This window comes from Maniola jurtina, chromosome 4 (genome assembly GCF_905333055.1).
Source record: "Maniola jurtina chromosome 4, ilManJurt1.1, whole genome shotgun sequence".
Classification (NCBI taxonomy): Eukaryota; Metazoa; Arthropoda; class Insecta; order Lepidoptera; family Nymphalidae; genus Maniola; species Maniola jurtina.
In genome coordinates this window covers 11,664,355-11,685,841 of record NC_060032.1, presented here as the reverse complement: position 1 = coordinate 11,685,841, position 21,487 = coordinate 11,664,355, and the positions used below count along the sequence as shown (strand labels likewise).

The following is a 21,487-nucleotide window of genomic DNA, read 5'->3' as shown; positions in this document are numbered from 1 at the left end:
AATTTTTAGTGTAGTCAAGATAGTGCCCTCGGAAAACACCAAGAGCAAGTATCGGGGACTCGCGCGATTCGGTCCATATAATGTTGAGGGAGGTGGAGGGTTAGTCTCCCTATCACAAAGATCAAAATGCTGTCCATAAATCCTGTTCTATGCCCCTGCCCAACGGTGGCCCAACGCACGCTGCCACAGGTAGGGTAGGAGTATTGACTTGAGCAGGCCCAGGCCTGAGGTGAGGGTAGATCTCAGGAAGTCAAATTAAAGTAACTACTGTCACGTTTAAAACTTTGTGAATATTGATTTCATTGAGTTTTAAAATCATCATCTTAAAATGGGTTTGAAATGGATTTAAAGTTTCAATAAATCATTCCGAGTCACAGATGTAAAAATATTTCAAATCCACTTGAATCCAAAGCTTGGAGTGTGTTTAAAAAAAAAAACAGTCAAATAAAATGTCAATGTCACTAATCTTCAAAAAAAGTCGAATTGCCGTGAGTTGTGGTATTTTAGGTGTAAGAATATCCCGTAGATTTATTTTTACGCACAAAATGAGTGTTAAACAGGCACAATTTGCCGATACCAATGGCTTCGAGAGCAAAACTCCGTTTTTGATCGGTGTGGCGGGCGGCACGGCGAGTGGCAAGGTTAGTGCGTATCCTGATACCAAAGTTATTGATTTTTGCCTATCACGACAATGATTACGCAACAAAATGGTTTCGGGAGCATAGTATATGTGGAAACTACGTCGTACTCATATAAAATATTTATTAAATATCGAATAAATGTAATATGAAGGAGGGATGCAACCTAACCTAAATCACATGTTTTGTTAATAAACAAACATCCGTTGCTGCAAAGATGCTTTGTTTTTGAGACGAGATAAACATTATGAATTCCTTTATAGCATTCAGTGTCTTACTGTTTCGGAAAAGTTCAAAGAATGTCTTTGGATTATCTGTCTATTGACAAAGTTAATTTCATAGGTCACTTCATCCAAATCCTCTAGTATGTTATTGTACATATTATTATATTTAATTTACCTATCCAGTACTTATACATTATGGTATACCTTATATATATTATACCAAATATAAAAATATTGTATACCAAAAAAAAAAATTGTTTTGAACACTTCACACACCTATCAAATCATTATAGATAACTTGCAGGCGGGCAGGTTTCCTCATGATGTTTTCTCTTAAAATGTAGAAATTGCTAAGCTTCGTTTAGCTTAAGTTGTTACCCTTATGTTGAATCACTATAGCGTAGCAACCACTCTCAATAGCATTATGATAATGTCATTATTAAGACCCCATGAAAATTAATTTCACTGACTTTCAGACACAATATTGATATAGAGTCATAAATATTTCATATGCAAAATGGAATTCTTAGAAATGTGTTCATTCCTTTGTTTAATTGCCCAGCACTTCTTCTTCTTCTTCTTCTTCTCTCTGGGCTGGTTTCCGCACTTAAACGTTTCCGTCTGTTGTGCGTGCGTTGCCCCTCCCCGCCGAAGTCTTCACTCCAGCCATCCAAGCTCGCTCCAGAAGCCAAGTAGACCGCCCAGGTTGCCGAGGGCTTCATGAAGTGAGGTTGGGGATCCCAGATGGCGTTCTCGATGTTCTGCTACGCTTGCACACTCCAGGAGCACGTGCGTCGGTGTTTCATCGACCTCCATGCAGGCCCTGCACAGAGGACTGTCGGTAACACCTATAACGAAAAGGTGTTTGTTTAGTGGGCTATGCCCTGTTATGAGTCCCACCACCTTCCTAAGTTTACCTTTGTCCAGGCGGAGTAGTTTGTTAGTTTGTCGTATATCTATGTTAGGGAAAGCCTCTTTGGCTTGCCTGCAGTCAGTTGCGTTTGCCCATAGATGAGAATGCTCTTTAAGTGTTAGTTCGTGTAACCAAGTTTTATACTCACTGAAGGGTATGGGTACCATAGGCTCTGGCCCTGTCACCTTCAGCGTCGTAGCCTTGCGTGCTAATGCGTCCGCTGCCTCGTTTCCCTGGTCCCCATCATGTCCTTTGACCCACCGTAGGGTGATGTCATTCGACATGGCGAGTGTTTCCAGAGCCTTGTGGCAGTCTTGTATGAGTTCAGAGGTTGTCGAAAATCTAGCCAAGGCTTTGAGAACAGCTCGGCTATCCGAGTTAATGTTTATCTTAAAATTTGTTACCTGTCGGTTTGCCATTGCTATGGCTGCAGTTGTAATGCCTACACACTCTGCTTGGAAGACAGAGTTGTCCTTACCGAGTGCGTGACTTATTCTCATGTTTAGTTCTTGGCAGTAGGCCCCTGCTCCTGTGCCAGTTTTTGTTTTGGATCCGTCGGTGTACACTTCTATTGCATCTTGTGTTGGCTTCGGATCTATGTTTATCTCTGGATTTATTCTATATGGTTTGTCCAGTATGTATTTTTTCCTGGTTCTATCGCATTTCCACTCCAGGCGTGGTTCTTTTGTTATGCTTTGCACTAGAATTTTAGTGTGCCTTGTGTTCTGTTCTTTCCACAGACCTGAGGTTTTCAGTCTCAAGGCTGCGAGCGTTGCTTCTTCTCTGACTTGTAAGTACAGGGGCGGGATCCCCAGTATAATTTCAAGTGCTGTTGTAGGTGTGGTACTCATGCAGCCTGTAATGGCGAGGCATGCTTGTCGTTGGAATTTCTGTAATTCATGCTGGGCGGTCGTAAGAAGAGTTCTCGGCCACCATATCAAGGCAGCATATGTTAGTGAGCTTCTTACTACCGTTAGGTATAACCATTTCATTATCTTTGGTTTGAGCCCCCATTTTTTCCCCAGCATGCGTTTGCATTGGTTTAGTATCGTAAGCGATTTATTAATTTTATCTTCTGTATGCCTTTTCCAGCTGAGCTTGCTGTCAAGAGTCACACCAAGGTACTTTACCTCAGTGGATAGTCTAAGGCTTGTGTTGAACAAAGTTGGTGGTTTGGTTAGCTCTATTTTCCTTTTGTTTGTGAACAGAATCATCTCTGTTTTCTTTGGATTTACAGTAAGTTCATTTTCATTGCACCATCTTTCGATTAAGCGCAATGCCCGTTGCATGACTTCATATAGTGTATTCTCTAGTTTGCCACTGATTAAGATGGTGAGATCATCAGCATAACCAATGGTGTAAAAACCGCTTGTATTTAGTTTGTTTATCAAGTCGTCAACTACAAGGTTCCACAAGATTGGTGATAGGACACCTCCTTGAGGGCAGCCTCTCGCTACTATGCCTTTTGTGACTCCATTGATGTCTAGTTGTATGATTCTTAGTTCTAATAATGCTCTTATCCAGCTGCGTATAGTTCCTGGCGCCTTGTATCGTCCCAAGGCTCTGTCAATGCTATCAAAGGTTGTCTTGTCGAAAGCTCCTTCGATATCAATGAAGACACCCAGTGTTGATAGTTTGTTTTCTAGGTTGTGCTCAATTTTGCCAACAACGGAATGCAGAGCGGTTTCCGTTGATTTGCCAGTACTGTAAGCATGTTGATGTGAGTGTAGGGGTATATGTCTTAAGGTTCCATCCCTGAGAGACCGATCAACCAGTCTTTCGAGAGTTTTCAATAGAAATGATGTAAGGCTGATAGGCCTGAAGGACTTTGGCAAAGTATAGTCACTCTTTCCAGGTTTTGGTAGAAAGACCACCTTTACTTCTCTCCAGGCTGTTGGGATATATTTATATGCTAAACAGGCCTTGTATATTATTTCCAGCCATGGTGTAAGTTGAGGTTTTCCCCATTGTAGAAGTGCAGGGAAAATGTTGTCGGTCCCCCCTGATTTAAAAGGGTGAAAGGTGTCAATAGCCCAGCTGATTCTATCTTGCGTGACTGTGTTGTTGGCAAGATCCCAATCCTCGTCTGTGGGATGGTTTCCTAGGTTGTGTACCCAGTCTGTTGAATCTACAATTCTACAGCCAGGGAAATGCGTTTCAATAAGCGTTTCGCTTATCTCTTTGTCATCCTTGGTGTACGTTCCGTCAGCTTTCTTCAGCGAACCGAGTGTGCGAGTGTTGTCGTCTGCTAGAATCTTACGTATGCGAGCTGCAGTGTCGTTCGACTCTATGCTTGTACAAAACTTTTGCCACGAGGTTTGTTCCTTTTCTCGGACGCGTTTGTTGTACTTGTATTGGGCTTCCTTGTAGTTGTCCCAATCTTGTTCTTGTCTGGTGTTTTTTGCTCTGTTGAAAAGATGTCTGAGGTTTCTCCTCATTCTTTCCAGATCAGGGCCCCACCAGCTGTTTTTTGACGGTCGGTTTGTGTTGATTTTCTTCAGGGGGCAAGCTTGTTCATAACTTGTCTTAATGTACTCCGTTAGTTTGTTAACGTTTTCTTCGATGTTGTTGATGTCATCGATGTCTTTAGGTTTTTTTGTACCTATCCGTTGCGTTAGCAAGGTTTTGTACTTTATCCTGTTGGTTTTCCTTGGGTTTCTCCTTGGTGCGTGTTGGGTTATCATCAGATCTAGCTCATAGCATATCCGCCTGTGGTCGGAGAGCGAAGGCTCGTCGCTGACATGCCAGTTCTTTACTTGGTCTGCAGCTCTGGTTGACGCTAAGGTTAGATCGATTATGGTTTGGTACCTACTCGACACGAAGGTCGGTTCAGTGCCTTTGTTAGTGATTGTTAGGTTGGTTGTTAGTAGAAAATCTATGAGATCCTCACCTCTTTTGTTGTTGGCTGTGCATCCCCACAGGTTGTGATGTGCGTTGCTATCGACAGAGATAATTAGATCTATGTCGTTGTCCTCACAGTGTGTTGTGAGGTCCACTAGTTCTCTTGTAGGTATTCGGCCTTCTATGGGCATGTAGAGTGAGGCTACGACCAGTGGCTTTGGTGGTAGACCCACGCCCTGTTGTATTCCGTTTTTTATTTTGACTGCTGTCAGATCTCTGGAACAGTATTGTGTTAGTAATGACGCTGTAATACAGCGTGGAATGTAAATGCATGTTCTTGGTACTTCGTCATTGCTGTGAGAATAGATCTTACCATTACAGCTTCCGAAACCGCATATGGTTTTACCCCTGACCCACGGCTCCTGGATCAGTGCGATGGTCTCGGCTTCAACCTCCAGCTGTTTTCGTAGTGTGGCCGTGGCGAGATGTTTGTGCTGGAGGTTGGTCTGAATTATTTTTATTCAGACCCGATCGGCCCGTGATATTCACTTGGGGGCCATGCCCGAAAATCAGCGCTGCAGTCGTCCGACTGCAGCAATAAGCTGAGGCAGCGCCCCGTTCGGCCAAGATAGACATTAAGCTAGTATTAAGAAGTGGGTGCCTGGGTCTTGGGGGACCAGGGAGCATGGACACTGGTCGGCTCCTTGGTTCTCCAGGGACTACGACACCCTACCTGTCTGTATTTGTAAATTTGGCTGAATAAAAGGTTTTTATTATTATTATTATTATTATTATTGTTACGTCGCCCTCTATGCCGGTGGTTATTCGGCGGGGACGGTTGTGTCTTGAGCGTCGTGTGTCGCCTTATTCTCCCGCGGTTGTGTGTTGAAACGGGAGTCCGCTAGCACTTCCTCGATGTTGTCAAGGACAGTGCTCACGGAAGACTCAGGTGTTCTTTGGGGGTGGCAGGTTGGCCCATCCACATCCATGGCCCCATCCGCATCAGTCTCCTCCCGAGTTTCAGGCGCTAAGCTATGCCCGGGCGGTACATCGCTTAGTCCTTCACTCGTGAAGAACCGGATGTAGATAGAGCCCGTGGAATAGGCGACCTTCCTGCCGCGCGCCATTATTATCGGCAGCTCCTCGTTGGGGATTCCTAGTATTAGGAACACCCCAGGAGGACTGCTGGTTGTTCGTCGGTAGCTGAACAGGGTCCACTGCGACACTCCATACCAAGGATTTTGGTGAGATAGGACCTGGTGCAGTTGGCCTATCTCCCCATCATAGTCCGGGACGTAGAGTCCCGACCTAACCCTAACTGGTATTTCGGTCTGGCGTATCACAGTCAACTCCGTTCCGCTTCTGGGCGATGTCAGTTTTGGCACCACGTTTGTGAGCCAGGTAAAGGCACGGTCGTCGTGACACCACATCTTCAGTACACCTTCACTGAGGAAGGCCTTGCCCTCAAACGCCGGGGCGTATCGGGTCTGGCCTGGTGCCAAGGGCTCGATACAGGCCGCGAAAATCGCCTTCTGTATCTGACCCTGTATTGTGTTTGCCTCTTCTTGCGTTAGGTCTACTCTAGGAGTGGTGGTAACAGCCACATTCAAGTGCGATTGGGCTGCCGTAGCATAGGAGCCCTTCGCATCTCGGGTGTGTCTGTTATCAGTTCGTGGGCGTTTGTGTTCCCCCCGGGGTGAGATTGTGTCGTCAAGTCGGTCTCTTTTTTTAGTCTGACTCGATGATGTCCCGGGATTGTCCTGTCGGTCTTTTGTCGTCCCCCTGTTCCGCTTCCTAAACCGTGGGTGTGCCCGCGGTTTAGGTGGTTTAGGGGTCTTGGGAGCGTCTGTGTTTGTTGTACTAGTTTGTTTGGTGGTTGTTGTTGTTGTTGTTGTCATTGGGGGTCGAGCGGTGTTGGATCCGCCTGGGCCCGATGCGCCCCGCGCCTGGATTGGGTTCTCGTCGGGATCAGTGCGACCACCTTCGTTCCCCCTGTCCTTGGCTACGGTTTGCCCAGCCCTGACGGTGGTGGTGCTCGACTCACCCGAGGCATGTGGGTTGCGATCTGATGCCGATTCCTGCCCGTTCGCCTTTTCGCCTGCGGAACAGCCAGGGGTTGCGCTGGTGTCCACGACAGTCCGACCGCCACTTAGTGGGGGTCGTCCTGTGTTTTTACTTTTGCTTCCCCCGGCCAAGTTGCTGGCGTCCGCGGTTGGGCAGTCGGGTTCTTCCCGCTTCCCGCCTCCGTTTTCCCTACCGTCAGTCCGTTTGTTACTCGTTTTTTCCGTCTGTCCGTTAGCGTTGGTCGTAGTCTGTTTTCCTGTCCGTCTGTCTGTCCTGTTCCCCTTCTTTTTCTTCCGTTGTTTTGGGGCCACGAGCGTCCATGCGCTTGCGCTAGCAGGCGCAGGGATCACTGCGGCCAGGGAGGACATGTCCAAGTGGCTAGCTAAGGTCGTCGTTTCAAGGTTGAGCGGGTCTTTGCCCCCTCCTGATACGATGGGGCAGCCTGGGCCCTGGGCGCCGTCCGTGGACGTCGCCTGGGTGCCAGGGTGGGATTTGGGTGGTAAGCCGCTACCCACCAGGAGACTTGTACGTTTGTTGAGATCCGCCATTATTTGAGAAATATGTGTTAATTGTATAGTGTTTGTGTGTGTTTCTGTGTGTGGGTGAGTGTGGAGTGTGCTGGAGTTTTAGGGTTATATTCAGGAATTGTGTGATTGGTTATTGGGTTTGGATTAGGATCTAGGGGAGCACGGGAAGAGGGTTTCTGGGACCCTGCTCGGGTGTTGGGGGTGGTACCCGAACAGTTCCTTCTTGTCCAGGGTCCTGGGGACACCGGCGATCCGCAACTCCGCCGACCCGCCCGGTTGCATGAAGGGTGCCTCGTATAGCTGAACTAGCGAATGTTCTGGTTGAAACCCAGATCATTAACTAGCTCTGCCACGCCGGGATTGCCCAGCACATGTTTATTTACTGTACTTCCTGCTATCATCCTATCGCTAACCACATATTTGTAAAATGATAGTTTTTCTCTTACACTCCATCTGAGGAAAACTCTTTATAATGCTATAAAATACTTGGTCCCTTCAATTGTGCTATATAGTTACAATAGCCTTTTCTCTTCCTACCAGTCAACAGTATGCCAGCGCATAATGGAGAAGCTGGGTCAACAGCACAAAGAACAAACAGAGAGGCGAGTTGTGTGCATCAGCCAAGACTCCTTCTACCGCACACTGACTCCCTCAGAGAGACTCCGAGCTGAACGTGGACAATTCAACTTTGACCATCCAGATGCTTTTGATGATAAGAAGCTCTTGACAATACTGAAAGATATACTCGCTGGAAAGAAGGTGGAAGTGCCAGAGTATGATTATATCACTAATTCTATAAGGTGAGAAACCTATTTGTTATTTAAAACTGTTTAGGAAAGGTTATTATAATATAATTTTAGCTATGTGCCTGAAAATATATTCATCTATTTCCTAGTATTCTCAAATTACTCATTAGATTTTAATCAAATAGATGTTGCTTTCTTCATCTTTGGCTTTGTATACAACATGCTGTAGGTATGATGATATGGCAAATACAATTGATGGCTGACTTAAGAGAAATATGAAAAGAAAAATTGAAATTGATTCCTTATGTCAGTAAAATACTATAGGTATTATGTTTTATTCAGACAGCTTGTGAGTTTAAGTCCTCACTCCGACATATAATTATAGTTATATTTGTGATAGTATAGATTAGCTGATGCCTGTGACTTCAGAATTTAGGTTTTTAAAGTGCTGGGGGAACTCTAATAAAAAATTGGCCTATATCATTTTCTAGATCTTTAATTAACTACACCCATGCAAAAATCACATCAATCTGTTGCTCCACTGCAATTGAACGTGATTGAAAGACAAGCCAACAAACACACTTTCACATTTACTATGGCTCAGATCCTGTATGACAGAATCATCTTCAAATGATTTGTTTGTTCTACTAGCCACCGCTCACACACCATCTACCCAGCAGACGTGGTTCTGATTGAAGGCATTCTAGTGTTCTACTTTCCTGAAGTCAGAGACCTGTTCCACATGAAGCTGTTTGTTGACACTGACTCTGACACTAGGCTGGCAAGGCGAGGTGAGTGGCACTATCCATAGGTTAGAGTGTTAGACCACTCAACTTTTCACTTTTAGATTCAATCAGATTGACTGAGACTATCAGTACCAACAAAACCTATTTTTAGGGTTCTGTACTCAAAAGGCAGAACCTGTTAATTTTGTCTGTCCATATGACACAGGGTTCTAGCTAGTAGACCAAATGAACTATATACCTGAAATTTTGGTATTTGGTGTAGAACGTTAACCCAACCTAACCGAATAATGAATCTGAAATTCAACTGAATTATTTTTCACACAATTTCCATGTGAAAAAATCCAGTTTTTTTTTTTGTTTTGCATTGTGATTGAAGGACAAAGCATCAAAATCTTTTCATTTAGGTCTAATATTATGGGATGATCTCCCATGGGAATTAGTATTCAATAGCTGGATAGAAAGTAAAAATTTTTTATTGAAATAAACGTTTACAAGTACTTTTGAATGGTCCAAATATACATCTAACACTGGTTTGAAATGTATTTATTATGTCAATATTAGTTAATTTAAGATTTTATGAACATTTTGAGATTCTTTCCCTTAAGCAGTAAGTAAGTTAAGTACAAAAGTACAAAAACATTGCCCTCCTTCTGAGCAGTGGGGTAGATAAATATCCAAATATGGTTTCCAGTGCCGCGGGACATAATGGAGCGAGGCCGCGACCTGGAACAGGTTCTGAACCAGTACATGAACTTCGTCAAGCCGGCCTTCGAGGAGTTCTGTCTGCCGGTAAGTTGTGTGCACACTGCTCTTTTCTTAATATTATTATGTAACTAGCTGATGCCCGCGACTTCGTTCGCGTGGATGTAGGTTTTTAAAATTCCCGTGGGAACTCTTTGATTTTCCGGGATAAAGAGTAGCCTATGTGCTAATCTATCTCCATTCTAAATTTCAGCCCAATCCGTCCAGTAGTTTTTGCGTGAAGGAGTAACAAACACACACACACACACAAACTTTCTCCTTTATAATATTAGTGTGTAGGCACAAGCATAACTGAGTAGGTTCCTGCGATAGTTGAGCGGTGCGGCGAAACCATGCCGCCAAGCGACTTAATGATCCTCTATGGTACTATGTAGAAACCAAAGGGGTATGGGTTTAATTAAAAGTGCCATACCCCTTCCACCTTAAACCGCATCAACACTCACCACCAAATGAGAGTGCAGTCAAGGGCAAAGTTGTATCTTATCTTATCTTATCTGTACGCGTGCGTGCGTGCGTGCGTGCGTGCGTGCGTGCGTGCGTGCGTGCGTGCGTGCGTGCGTGCGTGCGTGCGTGCGCGCGTGCGCGTGCGCGTGTGTGTGTGTGTGTTACCCTGGATTAGCACATAGGCTACTTTTTATCCCGAAAAATCAAAGAGTTCCCACGGGAATTTTGAAAAAAACCTACATCCACGCGAACGAAGTCGCGGGCATCGGCTAGTTTCTTTTTAATAATACCAATAATACTCCCAGCAGAGAAGGGTTAGCACTAGATCGATTTATATTAGTTCAGATATTAGACAACAGAATTAGTCACAAAATCCTTGATTTTGCTGTAGAATTATTATTTGCTATCATTATTAAACTGAAAATGTGTTGTTCCAGACCAAAAAGTTTGCTGACGTCATCATACCGCGCGGCGCGGATAATTTAGGTAAGTCTTGTATTGTATTCAAAAGATTTTTTATTCGTAGTCATCCCGTATCGATACAATAAGATCGCTATTCGCCTAAAGTTATTATAAGTATTTTATTTTAAGGATGCAGTTTCACTAAGTGTATATTTTGCTCACTTTGCTTTGCATACTCTGACTTGACTCAGACTTAAGTTCCTGTTAAAACGAGACAGATTTATGTCAATGATATAATGCTGTCTCGTTTTAACAGTGCCTTAAGTCTGAGCAAAGTTAAAGTATACCCTATAGATCTCAGCTTCAGTGTTTCCATGGAGTACGAACAGTCACACTACGCGTACAGTTTACAGCGATAATTAGCTCGCCGACTTACTTGTAGCCTCCGATTTGTTGCTCAGAATCGAGCGTCAGCTATACGCTTAGTAAAACCTTGCCCTAAAACAGAATTCCCTAAATGATACTAAAAAACAACAAAGCTTCTTAAAAATATGAAAAGAAATGTAATGCTTAAAAGTCCTTAGGTATTCAAATTGAAATAATATTTTAAAGATATCGGGATAAATCAGAGAAAGTATATAATTTAGTTAGCTCTTTACAATGAAAGTGTTTGTGTATTTGGGACAACATTTGAACGAGATAAATCATTTTGATTTGCGGCAAAAATCCATCATTAGATTATAATATTTTGGATTAACTTGCTATTCCCTTATTATTGTAAGGTAGGTAAAATGTTTATTTTTAAGTAGTTTTTGTATTATGTTCTCCAAAGGTAAGGTAAGTATAATTCCAGCTCATAGCCACTGCAACAAGCTCTCTCCCCCAAAACTTAGGTCACATTGGTCTAATACTTTCCAATCATGTAAACAAAACAAGTAAAACCGTTATTACCAAGGTTTTAAAATGATTCATGTTTCACGTTTGGCGTGGAATATAATATAATACGTCCGAACTAACAAAGGGGAAAAATCCGCCATGTTGTGACGTCTTTATTTTGATTCAATATATTTTTAATATATTTTCTATTACAAAATGCTTCGAAGATATATTAAAAATATATTGAATCAATACATATTTCTACCTCAGGCGTATAGAAGCGGTTTGTTTCTTTTTTAAGACAGCTCTAAAAATCTTTGTCTTTTTATACTTCAGCCAACCTAAAAATGGATAGTCCAATGACATTTTGTTTACTTAAAGTTTAAACGCTTCTAAAGATCATCGGTTTAGGAGGTGAACTGAAATCGAAAAATTTTAAATCCAAATCCCGCCCAATCTGCCGTCCTATATCTAAAAAGTCGTTAGCGAAATATAGTATAAGAGTTATCGCCAAAAAAGATGGAAATTTAGAAAAACTATTTCTAAAAAAGCTTGTAGGATAAAAGTAACTAAAAACTTTGGTCCTATGTAGCATTTTTTAGCAACATTGATTTTTGAAAATTCCTACGTTTTTTTGGCAATAACTCAAAAACTATTTTTTGTAGTTTTATATATAGTAAGGTAGCAATTCTAGTCACATTTAAACATACCATAAAACACAGCTACTGACTATCTTTAAAAGCACTTAAAATTGTCGAGTTTCAAAAGTTTGTTTACATGAATTTTCTATCTGACCAAAGTCTAGTTTAGCAACTTCTTGCAGCGGCTATGCTCTCATGTAGCTGCTAAATAAGACCCTGTCGCCCACGACTCAAGGTCGTTTTCCGTTGTTGCAGTGGCTATAGACCTAATCGTGCACCATATATGGGATATAATGTACAAGAAACGGCCTGCGAAGCTTTCGAACGGGTGTAACGGGCACTTGGAGGTGGAAGACGCCGGGAATGGACGGAGGATGTCTGGGAGCTCAGAAGATACTTTGAGCCGATAGTCTTTTTTGGGTTTTTCTTGGGGTTTTTGTGACGGACCTATAAAATAAATTCAGCTGGCCATGTAGTATTATTAAAAACACCAACTCATATGCGACCTCGTCGTGTGGCACAAACCGGACTAATATGTAACCAAATGTTTACGCAATGGGGATGATGCCTAGGTCAAAAATAAATTATTTCTTAGTAATTATTAAATAGAGGGTTTTCCAAAATTCGTGAAATCTACATTCGCTGGTCGTTTTAAGTTTGCTAACCATTTTAAATTCTCGATTTAATTAAAAAAGTTCGTCAAATTACGTCAAATCTGTTTATTTCATACAAGCTCCCATACTAAGCGAGCGTTTTGACGTTTGATAAAAAGTCGCTGATTTGACTAGTAGTCATCATCCCTATTGTGTGACTCAAAAAAAAAACTCGACTCAATAGTCACAAAATTATTACGCTCGTTTGGCTTCACCCTTAATACCAGCGTCTCAGGTAGGTCCGTCGCAGATAACTTTTACTATACATAGTTATACCATTTCACTGAGGTAGCTCGTGAGGTAGGTTGCGAGAGGGTCACAGATGACATAACAACTAAGAATTCAAAGTCGCTGTCACCCTCCAGCAACCCTTACCCATCAAGCTGTCCCAGTCAAACGGTACACCTGTAACGAAGATGTAGGCATTTTGCCCCAATACCTAGTGGTATATAATCGACTAATATCTACTTTGTGTTGTCTAATATTTCGTTAAATCCTAGTAAGTATAGCCTAGTATTGTAAAGCCATTTTAATAGGCCGCTTTTGACACTTAAGAAAAAAAAGCGGGCAAGTTTAGTGCAATTCTTAAAAATACATTTAAGCAAATAATGATGACAGAGAAATGAAATAAAACGTATAGATGTACCGCTTGACTCAGACGCCTCGCGGGGTAGCGTGCGATTTACGGGAGGGTGACTGCGACGTTAAATTCCTTGTTAGGGTGGGGGAACACGATGCGTTGCGGCGCCGCAACGCAAAGATTTCACCATATCAGCCGGCACACGAGAGGTGCGGCGCCGCAACGTTGTTATGTCGCAGTGGCGCCGTAGCAGCGTTCGTCTACACCATATCTGTATGTATTCGTAAACAACTGAGCGGTGCCGCTCCGACGTCGCAACGCATTCACCCCTCCCCGCCTCGTCTCGGTGGTTGAAAGTCCGGTGCGGCGCCGGAGCGCATCGTGTGACATGCCACAGATATTTCTATGTAAGACGACGCAGCGACACCGCTCCGGCGCCGCACCGCCGCCGCAACGCATCGTGTGCCCCCGCTCTTACGTAAACTGTTACCCTCTCCCAACCCGCGCGCTACCTCACGAACCGTCTCAGGGAAACTATATACCTATAAAATAGGTATATATTTAGTTATTGAAACATATAAAGATTTTCTTTGTTAAAGTCATACTAATGTGCAATAATGTTATTTGGCTGCCCAGTACCTCTGTTAAATATCAAAAATGGCGTTTAAAATGGCTATAATGTACTTGTGTCACTGGGTCATTGCTATGTTTATTGTTTTTGGTAGTAAGTATTTTCGAAATACATAATATGGGTGACAGTTGAAGTGATGGCACACTGACTATATCTAATCGATATTTTCTTAGTATCGAGTTAATCGATTTTTTATTTAATTCAAAATTAAATTTTGAAAATGTATTTCTAGCTAAAACGTCGTAATATTCAATGTTACATAGAAAACCTGCTAGTAAAGTCTCAGGTTTCTAAGCTCAACGGTATGAGCGTTGTGTCAGTCAGTTTTACATTTTTTTATGTATAAGATATCTATGCATTTTGTATACATTATAGGCAAAGAAGTTGGATTTTCGAAGTGCCCAGTGACTTTTCCTTAATTCGTTGGTATCCATGTGAGAGACCGTAGAATCCATTTTGAAATAATGTATAATTGAAGTTCTGGTTTTAAATTTTTTTCCCGTCAAACCCGCAATCGCTGTGAAGGGCGGGGTTTTAAAAGAAAAGAAGCATGATTTCATTTGATTGATTGTAATTTTGCACAAAACTTTGAAAAAAATGTAAAACATTTTAACTCCTACTATAATTAAAAAAGAGTTACTCGATTTTTATAATACAGAATTCTTAATAAGGCAATGGAAATGGCATTTGCTACCCTTAACAACGGTACAGCTTGTCGCCCATTCCCATTTTTTGAAAATCATTTCTTTTGGGCCCCATTCGACCTAGTCTTATGCATTAACTATTTATTTATGAATTTAATGATGATTTATTCCAGTGAAGAGTTTTGACCGGAATTTCAGTTAAAAGAAACTGTTTTTGCAGTTAAAAGAAATTTGACCGGATAGCCATTTTGACTAACATACATAATCAGAAAGCACAAATCTGTAGCATCCAAAGCAACGTCAATAAAACTGAAGTTTGAATAAGTAGATTACAAATTCTAAACTCGAAAGTCTGTGTGTTCAATAGTTCTCTCTCACATGTACATACTAAACGATTCTTATATCTACTTCCCATAGGATATAATATTTTAGTTCATATTTTTTTTGTGTATTATTTAGTTGTTAAGGTGAGCATACACCATTATTTATAAGGCTGAAACTAAGCATTAGAGTAAGGGAAAGGTGTTCCGTTATATACAAACAAAAACCTGTTTTAGTTTTTAGTTAAAGCATTGCAAGTAACACAAATTCTCTCGTATCTGTCTAAAACGTACGTACATACGTAGAATGGATTTTATGATCGTAATTATTTTATCTAATTTCATTATAAGTTCATACAAGTATTAAGTACTAGAGGATGCCCGCGACTTCGTCCGCGTGGATTTAGATTTTTAAAGATCCAGTGGGACCTCTTTGATTTTCCGGGATAAAAAGTTGCCTATGTCAGTTACAGGGACGCAAGCTACCTCAGTACCAAATTTCATACAAATCGGTCAAGCGAATGAGTCTTTAGGAATCCCGCGGGAACTGTTTGTTTTTCTGGTATAAGTATATCGGTATAAGTAGCCTATGTCCTTCCCTGGAATGTATCCTAAGTCTGTACAAAATTTCATTAAAATCGGTTCAGTGGTTGAGCCGTGAAAGCGTAGCAGACAGACAGACAGACAGACACACTTTCGCATTCATAATATTAGTGTGGATGTAGAGTCTGTGACAGAGCTAGCATCCATAGTAATTGCTTACACTAGCGGGTGCGAACTGCGAAGCTATCTTTCTCGATGTTTGTACCAATAAAAATGTATGGGATAAGAATGAAATAAAATATCATTGGCTATCGCTGTATCTAATGATCATATTAACTTGTATTCCTCGATATAGAGCCTCGATAGCTCAACGGTTGAGGAGCGGACTGAATTCTGAAAGGTCGGCGGTTCAAGCCCCACCCGTTTAATTGTCGTACCCACTCCTGGCACAAGCTTTACGCTTAATTGGAGGGGAAAGGGGAGTATTAGTCGTGATTAGTAGTCTTTTAAAAAAAAAGAAAAAACGGAAAGATATTAGACTAACTATCGTATATCCAGGATACGCGGTGCGTACGTTACTGATAAATGTGCGTTCGCCTTTAGACGACCTACCTACGACTACCGTATTGAACTGTGCAATTATATTTTATTGATATCTCTAGCAAAGAATATGTATCGCAGTTGTATTGTACCTTGTATTCTGTATTTTTATGCATTTATATAAATGGAAAAATTATATCTTCCAATTTTTTTTGACATAATAAATGTTGCCCACGTAACTATGAATTCGATGGAATGAAATGTATGAATGAAAATTTATCTTTTATGGAATATGTGAAAAAACTATTTTAAGTACCCAATCCAATTACAGTTACATGACGTAAGTACGTAACTGGTAAAAGCTGTAGTAAACCTGAAGCATTTTATAATTCTATGGACTGCACAAAAAGATTTCCTTCAATATCTATACCTATTGTAAGTTTTTTTTCTAACCAATTGATTAATTTAATGATATTATTGTTTGATAATGGACGTTTCTTTGTCTTCCCTTGATTTTCTTGATTTTGATGAAGGTTGAAGGTTCACAACAAACTTGAATTTCTTCACTACTTTGGGTTTTGTATTTAAAACACTGAGGTAGATAACATTATTAGTTTAATGATCCAAGGATTAATTTTACAAGAAAATGATAAAAAATGATGACGCGACGTATCGCTGTGTCTTTGATCTTGTGTTCAGTTCAATATGGCTGCCCCCTTCGTGTACGTTCGGGCGCTGTCGTATCTCTTCGTTGGTTCGCGCGCCAACAATTATTGTAAATATGATTTTTCATATAAATTGGTCGACGCATAATATATACTTACCTATTATTTCTCTAAAATCAGTAATTTTATTTAAATATAAAAAAACTAATCCGATCTCCATCCGAATTCCAGTAAAATTATATGTGGTGTAAACTGTAATGTAATGAAAATGCAAAAAAAAAACTAAAATTGAAATAAAAAATATTTTATCATAGTTTTTGGATAAAATATGATGTAACAATGTCTTAAAAATTTATTGTAATGTATATTGGTATCTTACAGAGATATATAATAATACTATTTGCACAGTACGCTAGATATGCAATTTAATGATGAATTTTTGAAACAATGATTATTGCCATTTTGACGCTGATAGCAGCAGTGACTAGTGAGCGTCATGTGAGCGTACTCGGAACTTAATGCCTGTCAACACGAATTGACACAAACTGTCAAATTTAATTCCCGGTACACTCGCTGGGGCGCTTCAAATCGGCAAAAAAAAAATAACGGTCATTTTGCGTGGCACGCCATATCTAGCGTACCTACTACATGCAAATAGTATTATTAAGCATACTATTTCTATAGTATCATACATTGATGTCAAAACCACCCCTTAATGGTATCATACGTTAGGTGACATCGCAGTCAAGAGCTAGCTGGTCATCGAATAGCTAAATAAAAAATCAGTTAAGTGTGAGTCGGACTCACACACAAAGGGTTCCGTCATACAAACAACACTTTATGTTTCATGGCGGCCATTTAAAGAAAATATAATTTGTTGTTATAGCGGCATTTGAAATACACATTCTGTAAAAATTTCAATTCAACTAATTCATGAGCATACTATGTTTTTTCATAACAAAAATCTTGCATTTTACAAAATAAATATTATTACGTATGGTTATTATAATATTCATTATAGTTTTTTGATATTATCTTTTTTCATTAAAAAAAAAACTTTCTTTTCATAGAACTTGCATTTTACGTAAAAAATTATTACGTACCTATAAGTTATAACACTTATAAAATATGCATTTTAATTTTTTAATGTGTGTCTAAGTACAATTTTATTTTCAACCAAAAATTCTTTAAAAATAGTTTAATTAACAGCCTGCGCAGACGAGGGACTATTGTCCAACGAGCACAAAAATGGATCACTAAAAACTGCATCGCATAACGCACACGATGGATTTATAGTACGGCGAAAGAAGTGATGAAAAATAAGGGATTTTTGTCTTTCGTCTGCGTAGGCTCTAAGACAGTTGTTCTCATTTTCTCCTATGAAGTAGTATGAAGTATAATTATTATGAAGTATATAGTAAAATTGGTTTATTTATCTCTAACTGCAATAAGTTTGTACTCGCAAAAAAAAAAGTTATGTATGTAAGTAAGTAACTACAAATTAAATATTTTTAGATTTTTCCTTTACCCATGCTGTAAGACCTTGCTTCTTGTCCATGATTCTAGGTCAACAGGAAAGTATCCTACCAGTTTTAATTTATTTTCTTGCAGCTTAAAATAATATGACCATAATTTTTAATTTATTATTGAATTTTGAATGCATGAATTTAGAAACTGGATTTTTTACAACTCCTAGAAACCATAGATTTGATTTAATACATTAACTTGATGCCTCCATGCGTTCCTGAGAAAAATGGTCTTGACAGACAGACAGACAGGAAGCGATCCTATAAGTGTTTTTTTTTTTGTTTTTGTCAAAAAGAGTATGGAACCCTAAAACTGCAGTATACATAATATCTATTACCTAATCAAAATAAGAAAGTAATATTAGGTTTAATTTCGTTAATTTAGGTATAAAATGTAATTGGTCTGTAAATTATTATGTGTAAAATATTACCTAGGATGTATACATATTGAAAAAATTCCTGCCTCTAAAGTAGACCTTCTGAATAGACGGTTTATTTGGGTGCACAAATTTTAATGTTCATTTTTTAACTTGTATGTTGTATGTATGTACTACTTATCTGCTTGTAGGTTAAGGTGCATTTAGTGCTTAGGCCGAAATTTATAATAATAAACTGTTTGCACGTAAATGTTGTTTTATTTTTACAATTTTATCCTCTTGATTAGAAAATTAGCTTTGAGTACTAGACTAGACATTTTGATGAAAAGATAAAAAAAATGTTAGGTAAGTATCGAATTCAAAGCCTCAATACAATAATATCTTTCATTTAATAGTTTTTTAAATTAATTCAATAAAATACGTAATCTAAACGTATAATTGGTATAATTTCACTTATATTTTTAGGGTTTCTTGTTTAGAATTAGGTATCTACAGTTGATCATTATTATCCATAGGTACAATAATGGTTTTGAACATAGACCGCGTTCCGTAAGAAAAAAAATTGTCCGTTGTTTGACGTTGTTTGTTTTAAAAATAACAGCGCAATAAGTACGAATAGCTAATTAGTACCATTTTTTATTATGCTCCATTTTTCTTTTGGTGAGATTTGATCTTTCGACCGGTGCGGTGTCATAATCCATGTCGTCACCGACTGCGCCACCGCGGTTACTACAAGAAAGGTTGAAAAAGTGAACTACTAAAGACTTCTAAACTATAATACTTACCTAAAAACCTTCCTACTTTTTTACTAAGATCATGATTGCCAAGCGTATACCTAATACCTAGTTATAGATAAGCCAACTTATCGCATACTTAATATTAATAAAAAATTCGTAAGTTTCGCACGGTACCCTTTATGCACAGATTTTCGGTTGTATTTTTTAATTTGTGTTTTTTGGTTTATTGTGAGTTAATCTTGGAAAGGACATTCGTAAAACTTTAGGACTAGCTATTTAAGAGGAGCAACTCTCCAATACGTTGATTTGATATAGCTACTTAACTTTAACGCCTCGTTTAAATACTTACCTACTTACTAATAAAGTTGTCGTACTAGTTACTGAAAAAAATGGTTACCTAGCCGATTTTGAAGAAATTTGGTACGGAGATGGGGACATAATATGATGGTTACTTTATATTATCTCATTTAACTGTAAGCCTAAGATGCATCGTGTTACAGAACAAATAAAATTATTTTCTTTCTTATTTCTAACTAGGTTTTTTTATCTTTCCAGTTGCCATAGACCTGATAGTGCAGCACATATCGGAATACCTCAAGAAGAGCGCTCCAGATAAGTTCAGTCTGCAGTGCCCGCCGCTGTCGCCGCCCGCGCCCGCCAGCCCGCAGCGGAGCGGGAAGAGCGGCCGACCGCACTAAACTACTATTGACTATTTATTATTTATTTCATTAATGTGTGGAAGAAGGATAAACGGAGGTACTCGTTAGGGTCTGCACAGACGAGGAACTATTGTCCGCGGAGGACAAAAGTCCGTGGTCTACTATTGACTATTTATTTCATTAATGTATGGAGGAAGGATGAACGGAGTTACTCGTTAAGGCCATACAGTCGAGGGACTACTGTCCGCGGAGGACAAAAGTACGTCGTCTTTTACTACGATTTTTCGGCGTACTATTAGTGCCGCCACACACTTAGCCACCGGTGGCGACGACTAGTGGCTGCCACAAGTTGCGTATGAGATTTTTCATACATTTTGTGTGGCGTAGGTGCCAACTGATGGCAGCGGAAGTGGTTTTTTTGGTTTCTCGGGATGGATATGTGGACTTTAGTGACGAGTTATCTTTTTGGCTGTTTAGATTAATTGTCAGTGGCAGCGATTGTGATGCTTTTCTCTTAACTAAATTTAGAGTATCTGCATCTTTTTCTTTTTAATATTGCTAAAAAAGGACGGAAAATGATGATTAAAGATTTAAAGACTATATAAATTATCATCACGTCTGGCACCTAAATGCGATGCACGATCCACGATGGGGATGCGAATACTCTAAACTTTAGTTGCACTCAGAATCAGTACCAGTATGTGATCATTAACACGTTTTATGAATGACTATTTTCAGGTTATTGTAGAGAGTATGGTTAGGTATGAAAATGTGGTACTAAAGTACCTACAGAATGCGTCACGAAAGTAGAAAAGTACTCGGTTCTAAAGTAGGTGCGGTGTTGTGGGTCGGAAAGCGCTACTTCATCATTACCAACCGATGGATGTCCAAAAAGCGCACCTCAAAATATGACCTGCTGCTCATAATGCAAGGGAAAATAAAGGGCAGGCGTAGACCTGGCCGTAGACGAACATCCTGGCTCAAAAACCTTCGCCAGTGGTTTAACATGAGTACAAGGTCACTGTTTAGCGGTGAACAAGATCCAGTTAGCCTTATTGATTGCCAACCTCCGATAGGAGATGGCACTAGAAGAAGAAGAAGGATGTCCACTGCTGGACACAGGCCTCTTGTAGGGAGTTCCACACGCCAAGGTCTTGCGCGGCTGAATCCAGCGGCTCCCTGCGACTTGTTTGACTTCGTCTGTTCACAAAGTGGGGAAGTCTTTACTAAGTACTTAGCATAAGCGTTACTTAAACTAAGAATTTGCTTCGCTCTCTGCACCGCACCGTAGATAGTTGATACTATAAAATTGACTATTGAAACACGTAGGTCAAATATTTTCAAAAATACCTACCTAAAATAATTGGTGTCAAAATGTATTTCAACTTACGTGACACGAGCTGTACTCATGGTTGCATCATTTGAGGCTAATTCGGATATAATGTAGACAAAATTTATTAAAAAAATGTACCCTTTTGGTTAGCCATAAGTTCACAAATATAATAATTATGTTTGGAAACATTGAAAATATGGATAGTTTTACCTAAGATATATAGTAAAATATTATACTTACCGATATTTAAATTCTTGTTTCACACTAGGTAATGTCCGCGACGTCATTCACGTAGAGTTAATTTATCCATCCATGTAGCATGGTACTAGTCAATGACAAAATGTACCCAAGTGGTTTTTGTACTTATATTTCCAACGACCTAGAATCATTCCGAACAAAAATCGTGTTCTATGACTTCTATGAAACTCTAAATTAGAAATTATCAAGTTAGAGAC

The 21,487-nt window shown here is 39.9% G+C and overlaps 1 protein-coding gene across 2 annotated transcripts; it reads left to right on the top strand.

Annotated features, from left to right (window-relative positions):
• The first annotated feature begins 434 nt into the window (after positions 1 to 434).
• On the top strand, positions 435 to 21,222 carry LOC123864960 (uridine-cytidine kinase). 2 transcript variants are annotated; one of them, XM_045905775.1, is made up of 6 exons: positions 435 to 641; positions 7,748 to 8,007; positions 8,605 to 8,744; positions 9,391 to 9,488; positions 10,343 to 10,391; positions 19,596 to 21,222. In XM_045905775.1, exons 1-6 carry the CDS (start codon positions 450 to 452, stop codon positions 19,736 to 19,738), a joined length of 882 nt encoding a protein of 293 aa, XP_045761731.1. In that variant the 5' UTR covers positions 435 to 449; the 3' UTR covers positions 19,739 to 21,222. The 2 variants fall into 2 exon arrangements, with proteins under 2 accessions (XP_045761731.1, XP_045761730.1); XM_045905774.1 differs by lacking the exon at positions 19,596 to 21,222 and adding an exon at positions 12,080 to 13,054.
• Positions 21,223 to 21,487: the final 265 nt, after the last annotated feature.